At 46.2% G+C, this 14124-nt stretch overlaps 1 protein-coding gene and 1 long non-coding RNA gene across 2 annotated transcripts; one reads left to right on the top strand and one right to left on the bottom strand.

Annotated features, from left to right (window-relative positions):
* Positions 1-297: 297 nt before the first annotated feature.
* NUDT16 (nudix hydrolase 16) lies at positions 298-3032 on the bottom strand. The gene is made up of 3 exons (XM_046645313.1): positions 2850-3032; positions 2491-2760; positions 298-1667 (listed from the first exon to the last, which is right to left on the bottom strand). The coding sequence occupies exons 1-3, from the start codon at positions 2985-2987 to the stop codon at positions 1479-1481; spliced, it is 597 nt and encodes a 198-aa protein (XP_046501269.1). The 5' UTR covers positions 2988-3032; the 3' UTR covers positions 298-1478.
* A 291-nt stretch (positions 3033-3323) lies between these two features.
* Positions 3324-13803, top strand: LOC124229836 (uncharacterized). Its single transcript, XR_006886006.1, has 3 exons — positions 3324-3459; positions 13075-13161; positions 13282-13803. It is a non-coding gene; the product is annotated as an uncharacterized LOC124229836 (long non-coding RNA).
* Positions 13804-14124: the final 321 nt, after the last annotated feature.

The raw sequence follows: 14124 nt of genomic DNA, 5'->3' as shown, positions 1-14124 counted from the left end.
TAATTATGCTGGCCTTTTTCCATTTCTAGACCATGCTCTGGTAAACTAAAGATGACTGCAAATTCTTTGTTTACTCCCCTGCCCACCTCCCCCAACTGAGAAAAGGAATCCAATTCCCATAGCTTTGTTTTGGGATAATGTCAAGATTCTTCCTCAGGGCCTTAACACATGCTACTTCCTAGAACACTCTTCCCACACACCTACCTGGCTACATCCTTCTCATCCTTGAGTTTAAATGCTCTTTAGAGGGCCCTTCCAGACCACCTTAACTAAAAGCAAAAATGTCATGGCAGGACCTGTACCAATCCTTTCTTTATTTCCTTCTTAACACAGACATAAATAAAGTACATAAGTAGACATCATCATTAAAATTATCACTTATCTTCTTCTCTAGAGCAGGAGTTGGCAAACTATGGCCCACAGGCTGGCTAGCTCCTTTATTAGATAGAGTTTTATTGGAACACAGCCACACCCATTTATTTATGTATTGTCGCTTGCTCCTTCTGACATGGCAGAGTTAAGCAGTTGCTACAAGGACCATGTGGCCCACAAAGCCTAAAATATTTACCATTTGCCTTTTAAGAACAAGTTTCCTGACCCATGGAGAGCAAGGCCAATGGCTCTGTCATCTTTAGACTTCCAGTACATCGTATGGATTACTTGTTGAGAGAAGTGAAGGGCCTGGAGGCCCAGCATAAGCCTTTCTTTACTAGGAGGCTCTTTTTGTCAGGGCAGGACTTCACCAGGGCTGAGTCAGTTTCCTGATGTCCCCAGAGTCTATGGCATCCCAAAGATGAAAGCCCTGGAGGAGATGCACCAGGACTTAGAAGTCTCAAGTTCAAGGTCACTCCAAGGAGACCAAGCCATTTCCTCACTCCTACTCAGTTTCAGGAGAAGAGGGCAGGGGGCTGGTTAGGACCCTCTACCACCTTTCAGGGGTATACTGAAACCCCCAGACAAGGATGCAATCACCTTCGGGGGGAAAAAGGGTCCTCTGCTTCTCTGTCTCAACAAGCATGGGTGGGCTAGACCCTGGAGAACAGCCATGCAGGAGTGTGGGAAGAGACCTTTCCCTGGTCCAGACACTCCTCCCTAGCAAGGAGATGGGTATAGTGACATGCCACTTCCTGATTAAACTGGAGATGGTGGGGCGGGGAGTGGGGGTGGGGAGGTGCCAGCTTGTGTGAGGGCACAGGCTGTCACATGTGTGGGGGCTGCCAGATTGTGTGTGTGCAATTGTACAGGGAGGAGGCAGGCTCTGAGAATTTGCCAGGGCCCCTGGGATGAGCTGCAGATTTTTGCCCCTGACGCCGTGAGTTGCTAGGGGAGCCCTCTGCTCAGAACATACTGTACAAACATCTTTTTAATCTGTTATCATCTGTCAGGCCCAGGCCCAGAAGGGAAAACATTCCCTTTTTCCTCCCCCCTCTCCCCAATACCAGTGTCCTGAGCTCAGCATGGGTCCATGAGGGCTGCCTCTAGGGAGGGGCTGAGATCCTACGGCCTGCAGCCTTCGAGAGAGAACCAGACTCTACCAGTCCCAAGTCCTTGAGGGCTTCCAGCAGCTGCTCCCGTGCAGTTCCAATAAAGGAATTCTCCAAGAAGGCGGGCAGGCCTCCCACACCATCCCGCAGGGTATACAGGGGAACCCGCACCAGGCCCAGCACCTGTGAAAGGAAGGAGACAGGAGACACTGGAAATCCCGGTAGCTCATCCCAGCCAGAACTTTCCAGATCAGAGGCCTCACTCCTAATTACAACAGAACTAGGCCCAGGGACTCATACCTTAACACAGCCTAGTGGGTCCAGCTCTCTGCAGATGAATGAGCCAAGCCATGCTACCCTGCTCCACAAATGCGACCCCCAAGCCATGCTACCCTGCTCCATAAATGCGACCCCTTCCCACATCACTAAACCTTTAGTGGCTCCTGCCTCCAGCATGCATGCTTGGCCCTAGACCAGGAGTTCTTAAAATATGGTACCCAGATCAGCCATATCAGCACCATTTAGGAACTTTTGAAAAATGCAAATTCTCAGGTCCTTACTTCCCTCCCGCACTGAACCAGCATTTCTGGGAGCGGGGCCAGCAATCCTGTTTAATAAGCCTACCAGACGATTCTGACACCTGCCAAAGTCTGAGGACCACCTCCATACACAATCTGTCCCCCTACTGCCCTAGCCTAAGTGCCAAGGTTTCCCCACAAGGTATCAGGCCGAATCTCCTACCCAAGAAAAATGGCCAGGCTAGGGTCAAGGCCTGGCCATTATCAATGGGGAGCGGAAGGGAGACTTGGATGGGTGTGTTCTAAAAAGACAGCTGCAGAGGCCAGTAAAGGGGTGAGAGGGGAGAGACCTTCGCCGGCAGAGCAGGTTGGCTGTGGTCAGTTACCCAGATGAAAGAAGACCAAGACCCCAACTACACTGGGAAATTGGGGGAGAGGCTGTTGGGGCCAGGGAGGACATGGGGGTGGGGTTCCCGGGCTAACCCCACCTCCAGCCCGTGGTCCTTGGCGCGCGGTGCGCCAATCTCCACTGCAGTCAGCTGTTCCAGGGTCAGGAGCTTGGCATAGAAGTGGGCCACGACGTGCGGCCCGGACCCGACGTGCGAGCTGCGGTAGTCGGTGCGCTCCACCCGGAAGGCGGCCGCAGCCTCGCCCAGCTCCTCGCTCAGCTCGCGGTTCAGCCCATCCTCCAGGCTGCCGTCCTGCCTGTTCACCAAGCCGCCGGGGAAGCCCAGGCGCCCATCAAAGCGCATCTGCATCTGCGGGAGAGGGGAGCACGGATTGCCGGGGGCGCCCGGGGGAGGTGGCAGGGAGGGGCCGGGGAGTGGCCGGGCGCGCCCCTCCTCACCAGTACGGCATAACGCAGCGGGATGCGGCCGAAGAGCAGCCCCGGGTCCGGCGCGTAGAGCAGCGCGTGGCACGCGTGCCGCCACTCAGACCCCAGAGCCAGGGCCTCCTCCAGCTGGAGCCTGCGCACACCGGCCATGGCCCGAGGCGCTCCCCACTGCTGTCCCGACGACCCGCGTCGTCTCGTGGGCGGGGCCGCCAGGACCAATCCCTGCAGGGCCCAGGGGCGGAACCGAGGTGCGTGAGGGCAGGGCGGGGCGCGGCAACTGGCGGGCAGCAGCCAATCAGGGCGGGGCTTGCAGCCCGTTGAATGGCCGTGGGACGCTAGTGGAGGCAGAAAGCTTCCTCCGGGTTGGGCCTCGGGCCGGGGCGGGGCTGAAGGTGGGGCGAGCGCCCTGGACCTGGAGGGAAGCAGGTCGAAAATGCTTATGTCACAGTCCGTTCCCGCTAGGACTTCCCGAGCGGGTGGGAGAGCTGGGACGCACCTAAGGGTTTATAGCTTGAGCGGGATTTAATTAGGGATGAGTCCTGGGAGCCGGAGGAACCACATGGAGCGTTCAGGGAACTACGTCTGGTTTGGTCTGGCTGGTACACGAGGCACGGAGGCTGAGGTGAGGGTTAGAAAGGAAACGAGGCAAGAGTTGGCTTCAGAGCCGTGGCCTGTCCTCGAGCCATGGTGAATGGAGAGGATCGACCTGTGTAACAGCTATCCCCAGTGGTGGAATTGAGGGGACTCAATGCTGGCTGACTGTTGGGGGAGAATTGTGCTAGGATAAGGTCAGAGTTTCTAGTCTGGGTGGATGGCTGTGTCATTTTCTGAGATGGGCATCGTAGGAGGTGGGTGGTCAATGATAAGTGTAGTTTTAGCTAGGAATTGGAGATGGCGATAGGCAACGGATAGGATAGGTGTGATCATAGGATAGGTATGACCGACGAGAGTTGAGGGGCAAGGGCTGAGTGAGGAAAGAGCTGTAAGTGAAACTCTGCGGGCACAGAAAGGAGAGTGAGGAGGGGTCAGAGGTAAAAGAAGTGCTTAAGGCTTTCTAGACTTTTCCTTCACACGCTCTCAGACCACTGAGCTGTGAAGGGAGGTGGAGGAATAGGATTCAAGATCCTTCACCCCAGACCAAGTTTTCCCCACCTTTTCTCAGGCTCTGCACTCTGTGTAGACTGCCTCACACTGAGAGTCATATTGAGAGGTTTAAAGCACTTAGAGCGTGCCGAGCACAGAGTAAATGTAGCCATCCTTAGAGTTCAGGGTGGGGATAGAAGGCGGTGATAGAGACCTGCGATTTGGAACTCAGCCACGCTCCTCAGGCGTCAGCATCCCAAGGGGAGAGTGAGACGTCCCTGGCATCATCCTTCCTAGCTTAGTCTTCTGAGTAACATGGCAGAGATGGCATCTACTGACATCAGGCAGCTGGATCAAGGTGATGATACCATAAATGTGACACAACTCATGAGCCTGTTAGAGTTCTGGAGGCTTGGAAATGGCTCTGGTTAAACATTGGAATCACCTTGCAAAAAGGTCATAAAACTACCAATTCCAGAGGCCCACCCAGACCAATTGAATCAGAATCTCCGGCAGTGATGCTGAGGCATAGATGGTTTTTAAATGTTTCAAGTGACTCTGATAAGCAACCAGAGTTGAGAACCAGTGCCCTAACCCTTACCCTAACATTCCAAAGGTGACTTGGTTTCTCTCCTAGATGGGCTTCTTTGAAGGATTTAGGGTCAAAGGTGTGCTTTCTGGAGCTTCAGGCTGTTGTATTTTTCTTTCCTGGTTGCTTGAAGAAGCTTTTGAAGATAGATTCAGCTATTTCTAATGCAACGTGAAGAACTCTATGAAACCAAGGCAACAGCTATACAAGAATTAATGACTTTGGAGACCAGAGCTTTTTCAGGATGAATGAATACGGAAGCCCTCAAGACCATAACCTTACCATCCCTTTCCAAACTGCTCTTTCCCTCTACTGGAGGAACCCAGCCTCTTTGCACCTCCTACCCCGTCATCCCACCACCCTGAGGCAGATGGCCCAGGATCAAGGCTGGAGGTGACCAGTGAGTGATGCCATGTGCCTTAAGAGCTACTCCAAGTTCATAACAGTTTTCAAAACTGAAAGTAACTCAGTGGTCAGCCTCAGAGGATGCTAGGGAATGAATTCATTTTTTGAAAATACTGAGGAAAAGAATCGAGCCATTCTCCTGTCTTTTGTATATGGCCCCTGCCTCAGGGCTACCAAATAGTTGATGAAGGGAAGTTTCCCTTTCTACAGAGTATTCCAGTTAATCTAAGAAGAAAGACGGAGCCAATCAAAATTTTACTATTTTTTAAACTTTAAAGACTTACTAGATCCTAAGGAATCATCATCAGTGGCTCCTAACATCACTAAAAGATAACCAGATATTTTTTTTTTGCTTTTTTTTATTAATGTTATGATAGATTTACAACCTTGTGAGATTTCAGTTGTACATTATTGTTAGTCATGTTGTGGGTACACCTCTTCCCCCTTTGTGCCCTCCTCCCACCCCCCCTTGTCCCTGGTAACCACCGATTAGATCTCCTTGTCAATATGTTAACTTCCACCTATGAGTGGAGTCATATAGAGTTCGTCTTTCTCTGACTGGCTTATTTCGCTTAACATAATACCCTTGAGGTCCATCCACGTTGCTGCGAATGGGCCAATTTTGTCTTTTTTATGGCTGAGTAGTATTCCATTGTGTATATATACCATATCTTCTTTATCCAATCATCAGTTTCTGGGCATGTAGGTCAGTTCCACGTCTTGGCTATTGTAAATAATGCTGCGATGAACATAGGGGTGCAACGGACTCTTGGGATTTCTGATTTCAGGGATAACCAGATATTTTACAGTTCATGATGGAAGAATATACCATCTCCTATGAAATATTCTTGCCAAAGAAAATGAATTTGAATCTGGGTCTAACTACCGTTTTATAAGAAATACAAAACAACATCTTTTTTAATTATCAGGAAGAAGCTAGAATGATCCATTTGGTAGTGGATTAGAGTTGGAAACATCAGTATGAATTTGTGTTTAGCTTAATTAGATATAGATGGTTACATATAGAAATATTTACAGATATGTGTATACAGAAGGCTTAGTGTACACATATATTTCCTTGCTCTGTCAACTGAGGGCCTAAAAGCAATGATGCCGCAGTAGCAACAAGCACACGTAGTGCCCAGATCTTGATTTCTAATACAATTTTCCAGTAAAGGAACCAAGGACTCCTTGGAGAAATGGCTGATTCTAGCACTGGGGCAGGAAATATACATGATGGATACAAGATGAGCCTGGAGCGTCTTGTGATATCAGAAAGCAAGGAAATGCACCCTCCTAAATTTTTTTAAATGAAAAGGAAAAAAACCCATATTGATGGGAGTAGGTCAAAGGGACAGGGACACAGGAGCCAACTGACAGAGTTCGCAATAGCCAAAGCTGAAACAATGTGAGCAACAAAATAAAGCAGTATTGGATTATAACCCAAAGTCTAGAAAACATACTACAGGTCCATAGTGATAGAAATAATGAATAAGTAAATAAGTGAGGGGGAAGAGACAAATCTCCCCGCAGAGGCATTTGAAATAAAGTAGATAGTCTGCCCTCAAAGAGGTGGCACATAACTGCCCACTCCTTCAGCGAGGGCTGTCGACAGCGGCTTCCTTCCCAAGAGGACAGTATGGAAAGATGGGGGAGGGGGTCAGCTTTGTAACTTTGTGAAGAAATCTGACACCTTAGCCATGTGGTCAAGGTCAACATCAACTGTGCTAAGTCATGTTGCTAGTCTACACCCTTGACATGATGTGATGAATATGGTACTTAATGTCAGTGGTCTTCCTCCCAAAATGACCTAACTGTGGTCTAATCATGAGAAAAGCATTAAACAAATCTCAGTGGAGGGGCGGTCTACAAAATGCCTGCCCAGCACGCCTCCAAACTGTTAAGGTCATCAGATATGAGGAGAGTCTGAGAAACTGTCACAACAAAGAGGACCCTGAGTCATGATGACTAAATGTAATGGGGTATCCTAGGTGGGATCCTGGATCAGAAAAAGGACATTAGATAAAAATAAGGAAATCTGAATAAAATATGGACTTTGATTAATAATAACATATTGATATTGGCCCATTATTGTAACAAATATACCATACTAATGTAAGAATAATAATAGATTAATAATAGGGGAAACTGGATGGACCAAATGGGAACCGTCTGTACTATCTTCCCAATTTTTTCTGTAATCTAAAACTTTTAAAAAATAAAGTTTGTTTTTAAAAAATCAGGAAGATGCAATCAGTAAAAGCTAGACTGAAGGAAACTCTATAAGACAAATGCCCTGGTTTCTTCAATAAGTGAATTTCAAGAGGAAAAAGAGATGGAGGCAGAATCTCTACATGGAAGGCGCTAGAGGAGACAGATCATTTGAAGCAGCTGTGCTTTATTTGGATCCTAATTTGAAGAACAAACTCAAAGAGGTTAGATCGTGGGGTAATATGAATACAGACTGGATATTTGATATATAGAAATTATTGATAAACTTTTAAGTTTAAGAATAGTGTTGTGGCTTTTTAAAAATTTTTCTTTATCTTTTAGAGATGCATGCTGAAATATTTATGAATGATATGATAAAAATAATCCAGAAAAAGATAGTGGGTGAGAGTATAAATAAAATAAGATTAGCCATGAATTGATCATTTTTGAAGCTGAGTAATGGTTCCATAACAAGAGCTTATTATATTATTCTCTTTATTTTATATAGTTTGATGTTTTCCATAGTAAAAAGTTGAAAATAAAAAGATCTTTGACTTCTTATGAAGTTAAAGGTAAAGGTTATAATTTACATTTGAATAAAGCTTTGCATTTCGCAAACCTTTTCACAGACAGGAGAGGGAGCGGCAGGTAGGGGTCCAGGCTCACTTTTTAGGCAGAAAGAAGACTGCGTCTAACATCTACCATCTGCCAGGAAGTTTTCAATCATTCCACTTAATCCCCGTAAGCTTTTCCAGGTGTTTGAAATGCAAAGGTTGAAATCTGCTCATTTTGAAGAATAGACAATGGGGAGCGGGTAGAAGCTGCCACCAGCAGAGAAAGGGCTAGATGCTGTTGTTATTATTTTTAGGCATTCACATACCTGGTCATATCCAGCAGCCTTAAAGGAGGCGGCATTCCATATAAGCCAGACCTGTTCTTGGTTCTGTGCAGGTCCAGCATCAAAAATACCCACCGCCAAGCTGTCTGGAGCTCTTTAGGTGGATCCATTTCACCATAAAGACAGAACTTTTCAGACACCTCCAGCTTCATGCCTGGACCCCTTCCCCTGAATGCCCCACAAGCGCCTCAACCCCACCACCCCCAGGAACAAACTCAGTATTTCTCCACCTCATCTGCATCTCTTGTGTCCCCAGCTCTGTGAATGTCCCACTGCCTGTCCAGTCACCCATGCTGGAAACCTAGGAGTCCTCCCAGACAACTCCTTCACCCCAGCCCAGTCAGTCCTCACTTCTCTCGCTTCCCTCTCATCATCTCCCCTCTCAGTGGCCTGACTTCATCAGGTGAAAGTCAGGCCTTCATCTTTTCTCACCAGGACTTCTCCCCCTCACTGCCTCCAGTCTCACCCTCTTCAAACCTGCCCTCCACACAGTTTCCTGATACCCCTAGAAGTCATGCACTGTCGATACCTCTTCAGGGGCGACTCCTGCTGCAGGATACAGCAGGGCCAACTCAGCAGCTCAGATCTGAGCTTTGACTTCTGCTTTAGTGATCTGCTGCCAAAACATATTGTAAACTGTAGTGGCTTAATACAACAATAACACTTCTTATTTCTCAGTGTCTGTGGATCAGAAATTAAGGAATGGCTTAACTGGATGGTTCTGGCCCAAGGTTTCTTACGAGGTTTTAGTCCATATGTCAGCAAAGGCTGCAGTCGAATGAAGGCTTGACTAGGGCTGGAGAATTTGCTTCCCAGGTGGCTCACTGACATGGCTGGAAGTTAGTCCTGGCTGTTGGCATAAACCTGTTTCATGCCATGTAAATCTCTCCATAGGGTTGTTTGAGTGTCCTTATGACATGGTGGCCAGCTTCCTTCAGAGCGAGTGATCCAAGAGAAAGCAAGATGGAATCCATGTATTTTATGACCTAGTCTCAGAAGTCATACATGACCACCTCTACAGTATTCTATTGGTCACACTGGCCCCCCCCCCCCCCCCCCCCCCCCCCCCTGCAATGTGAGGGGGAACTACACAGAGCAGGAATACCAGAGGTGAGGATCATTGGGGGCCATCTTGGACGCTGGCTACCACACCTTCCTCTCAAACCGACATAGACACTCACACACTTTACGTACCACCAGCACAGTAAGATTTCAAATTTCCAGAATCCACAAGGCTGTGTCATCATTCTTTGAGTTCTTTATGCCTACAAGATCTTTTCCTCTCTCTTACTGCCTGGTGAATTTTTTTGTCCAGCTTTATTAAGGTATAATTGACAAATAAAAGTTGTATATACTTAGGTGTACAACATGTTTTGATATATATATACACACATTGTGAAAGGATTACTACAATCAAGCTAATTAACATGTCCATCACCTCACATAGTTACCATTTTTTATGTGTCTGATGAGAACACTTAAGATCTACTTTCTTAGCAAATTTCAAGTATACAATAAGACATTATTACTATTAACTACAGCCACCATGCTATACATTAGATCACCAGAACTTATTCATCCTGTAGAAGTAAACTTTGTACCCTTTTACCAACATCTCCCTATTTCTCCCACCCCCAGCCCCTGGCAACCACTGCTGTACTCTCTGCTTTTATGAGTTCAGCTTTTTAAGATTCCACAGGTCAGTGAGGTCATACAGTGTTTGTCTTTCTGTGTCTGACTTACTTCATTTTGCATAATGTCCTCCAGGTTCACCCACGTTGTTGCAAATGGCAAGATTTCCTTCTTTTTAAAGGCTGAATAATATTCTGTTGTGTATCTTGTAAATATATCACATATCCTTTACCCACTCATCCGTCAACAGACACTTAGGTTGTTGCTATTGCCTGATGGATCGTTCAAAATTGCGTGCCTAAACTTGGTGCCTGATACGGGATGGGAACTCAATACACGTTGAGCTAAAATCCAAAGGCGAGTTAGACCACGTCTGCAGAAGAGATGGTCTCTGTAGGCTCCATGCTCCTGTGCGGCGTTGCCTGGAAACATGCTGAAAGCCAGGAAGGACAGAGTTCGTGGTTCACCTGAGCCATTTTGAAAAAAGGGTATCCACATTTTTTTCTGAGAATCCACATAATCATTTAATCAGAAGTGAATTTCCCCACCCCCATATTTATGAAAATCAATGCCAAAAAGAACGGAGTCCGAGGATTTGATAAAAATTGTTAAAAGGAGGTGTAGAAAGAGAGTGAAGTCAGGAGAAGAAAGGTATATTGGTTCGCTTATTGCCATAATAACGCCTCATAATAAGCAACCACGAAACCTGAGTAGCATCCAGCAATTAACATTTGCTTCTGGCTCCGGAGGTTGCAGATGGCCTGCAGTGGCTCTGCTTTATTCCGCAGTGGCTGGGATGACTGTATCACTCCTATGGGTTCGCGGGGTGGCTCTGCTCCACATCTCTCACCCTGCCCCGCCCGGGACTGATGGGCCAGCTGGCGAGGGCAGAGGCGGCAGAGAACATGTCCGACTGCACCTACAGGCTTCCCGCTCCTGAGTGACCACTCAGCCAATACAAGTCCTGTGGCCAAACTCAGAATCAAAGGGTAGGGAAATATCCTCCTCCCAAGGGGGTGGGAAGAACCGCAAAGTTACATGGGAACAGGGGTCCAGGGAGGGGTGAATTGGAACCCAAAATTCAATCTTTCAGATCAGGAAAAAGCCACAATATTTTGGAAAGAAAAAAATTTCTAGCTGCTGAAAGATTGTCTCCCAAACTGAACCCACAAATCTAATTTGAAAACACTCCTGTTGCAGTCAAGCTTTCGATTCTGCATAAATTTTAATGACTCTGGTTCTCCTAATGAATATTTATGAATATATTATTTTATAATGTATATTTGTCAGACCACATTTCTGAATTTCTCTCTGAAGTTGGGAAGAATTGAGCATCCTAGGGTACTGGGGATGCTGCTTACTTTGGGGTCACACAGGCAGGTCAATGAAATGTAAGATGGGCTGAGGCGTTGGACAGGAGCCACACTGGACCTCAGAGCCCACTCGCTTGCCTTTTCAGAGCTGCTTTCTTTGTGGCCTCTTAGCCGACTATCAGCGAATTTCTAGTCAAGTGCTAGCTGAAAATGGCTAAAAGTGTTTACTTTTGGAGTGCATGTGCGTGGTGGTAGTAGAGTCTCAGAAGCCTAAAGAAGCCTTCAAAAATGAACCTCCAATGATGGGAGATCAGGCAGCCTGACAATAAGTTAATGATTTTCTCCAAAGTCAAGAGCACCTTACAGCATTGAAAGCACTTCCACACATTATGCTGAACCCCATTGGCAATTTCATGTGATTCAACCTGTTACATTATCTTACCTGTTCTTTACAACAATCTTTAGACATAGGCAGGAAACAAAGATGCAGAGAAAATGACTTGCCCTGGATCACACAGTAAATGGCAAGAGTGGGTCTAGAGTCCAAGTCAGCTGGTATGAGGTTCAATATTTTTCCCTTATATGGGTTGTGGCAGATCATTTTAAAACATTCTTGACTGTGTTTCCCCCCGCCCGTCTCTCCTGTCCCCTGCTCCCTGTCTGTCTGTCTGTCTCTCTCTCACACATCCCCTTCTCCTTCTCTTTGCCTCATTTTTCATTTTTGTTCTTTTATCATTGTGGCGGCCTGGCCCCATTCCCTTCTGACATATTGGTTAGCAATCTCATCATGTAGAAAGAGGAGTGAAAGGTTTCCCCCTTGAGGTGCTGTTTAATCGTGCCAGCCTCCTTTATCCCAAGCCCGCTGTGAGGCTGGACTCTTTCATAAGACACCTAGAGCTTCTGCTCCAGCCTCAGCCCCAAATACATTAAATAATTAACTTCCATCACTCTTCTTTGTGTGCCTTATCTCCGCATCACCCAAAATAGCTAGTGGCATTTCCTCTACATAAATAGAAAGCAGAAAGGTCGATTGGCATTTGTGAAATATATATATTTTTTACAACGCAGCAAGCTAGCAGGGTCCCTTTGTTCCCTCATACCTGTGACTGTTTCATAACAAGCAACTTCCTAGTTCTCTAATTCCTCAGCCAATTTCCACTCAGCATCTTGCAATTTGGTTAGTGATTCATACCCATGGTTGGAGTTGCCCAAAATTAACAGAGTATGGCTGAAGGAGAAAGCGTTTTCCCAATGGTAATATTAAAAGGTATTTTCTTCTACTCATCTTAAATCTTGTGCCGCCATTCTCAGTAAACCAAATGAAAGGTAAACATGAGTGAGTTTCTTTTATACAGCATGGAGCTGTGATCCAAAATGCTGTTTCCTCCTAGCCTTCCTTTCTTTTAAGCCTGATATGGTGTACAGCACAAATCGCAGGAGGATAAGATGTTTTCAGTCTGCACCCATCTTCCTAGACATTGTAGGAGATCAGAATATGCCACCCCAAAATATGCCACTTTACCATAAGGATTATTCTGAGCTGAAAGTTAAGAAACAGCAGATGCTGGAAGAGCTCTCTGCCTTTCCCCTTTCTACCTAAAAGCATAAATTTCCCATGAGAAAAGTACCTTCCCTGGACTGGAAGAGGAGAACATTCTTATCACTGGAGATGGGGTGTCAATGCCAAGATTGATCTGTACAAACAAACCTACTTGAATAAACTCTTATTTTCCACTAGTTTCCCCTGTTAGGAAAGAGACAACAGGGGCTGGCCCTGTGGCCACATGGTTAAGTTTCACTGGTTCAGATCCTGGGTGCAGACATGGCACTGCTCATCATGCCATGTTGAGGCAGCATCCCTCATAGCACAACCACAAGGACCTACAACAAGAATATACAATTATGTGATGGGGGGCTTTGGGGAGAAGAAGAAGAAGAAGAAGAAGAATAAAAAGAAGATTGGCAACAGACGTTAGCTCAGGTGCCAATCTTTGGGGAAAAAAAAGAAAGAAACAACAGGCCCAAAATGGAGTCACTTGTGCTAGGCCCCACATCAGCAAATGAAGACTGAATACCTAACCTAATTGCAGTCTCAACCTCTCCCAGGAATGTGACCTTTAACCAGTCAGTCTGGAATTTCCTGGTCAACACTAATAAGGAAATCTGCCTGATAGACCTCCACTGTCCCCCAAGGTAAGGTGACTCTGCCTGAAATAAACCACTCTTTGGTAATGTTACCATGGCTTTTGGCCCCATAAGATATTAACCACAACCTGCTCAGAACAAGCCTAACATATTACCTTTGGCTTACAGGAAACCACAAAGGGAAGAAGGAGAAGATGGCTGAGACCTGTGGTCAGGACCAGTTTAAACTGGTTGAAGGCAACATGGTGGTCCAACTTAATCTGACATACACCCTGCAGCTCATTATATGTTCATCGTAATATATTACCATACTAAATAACACACCTACTGTGGCCGTGACAGGAAACACCAGACCAAATAAGGAAAGAAAAGAGGTGGTACCCTATTTCCCAGACAGGCCTGCCCCTTTCTCTGAATAACTATGAATATTCCTCCCCTTCACTGCCTTGACCCCTTATAACAATAGCTTAATTGCCCCAAGAGCTGAGAAATTGATTTGTGAACTTAGCTTCTGCTTCTCCATTCTTTGGCCATTGAATAAAGCTTGTGCTGTTGAACGCTCAGCTTTGGTTTTGTTTCAAATCCATGACACGGAACAGGAAAGAACCCTCTTGGGGAAGGGATGGATTGTGGGTATGAGGCCCACCCGTGGACCCCTTCTCTGAGCTCCGAGTGTGGGTTGGAGTCCCAACAGAGTGGGGTGAAATTGGTAACACTAATAACTTCCTTGTCCTGCCTCCTTTTGCCTATAAAAATCTTCTATCTTGTACATCTCCTCTGAGTTCCTTTCTATTTGCTAGATGGGATGCTGCCTGATTCATGAATTGTTGAATAAAGCTAATTAGATCTTTAAATTTACTCAGTTGAATTTTGTTTTTTAACACCCCCATATATTTCCTAGTCACTTTCCCACAATTTACCCCCCTTAGGAGCTCAAATCCCTTTTCCTTTGTCTTGTCACTTCTCCACCAATTTATCACTCTTTTGTCAAAATGGTATATAAGCTCTCAG

Source organism: Equus quagga, chromosome 1, assembly GCF_021613505.1.
Source record: "Equus quagga isolate Etosha38 chromosome 1, UCLA_HA_Equagga_1.0, whole genome shotgun sequence".
NCBI lineage: Eukaryota > Metazoa > Chordata > Mammalia > Perissodactyla > Equidae > Equus > Equus quagga.
This window is presented reverse-complemented; position numbering and strand designations above follow the sequence as displayed.

What these genes read in the sequence shown, in the direction of transcription:
- NUDT16 (XM_046645313.1), bottom strand. Translation starts at nt 2,987, where the DNA reads ATGGCCGGTGTGCGCAGGCTCCAGCTGGAGGAGGCCCTGGCTCTGGGG. An exon ending in CGCTGCGTTATGCCGTACTG is followed by an intron (nt 2,761 to 2,849) that starts GTGAGGAGGGGC and finishes CCTCTCCCGCAG; the next exon opens with ATGCAGATGCGCTTTGATGG. An exon ending in CCAAGGACCACGGGCTGGAG is followed by an intron (nt 1,668 to 2,490) that starts GTGGGGTTAGCC and finishes TTCCTTTCACAG; the next exon opens with GTGCTGGGCCTGGTGCGGGT.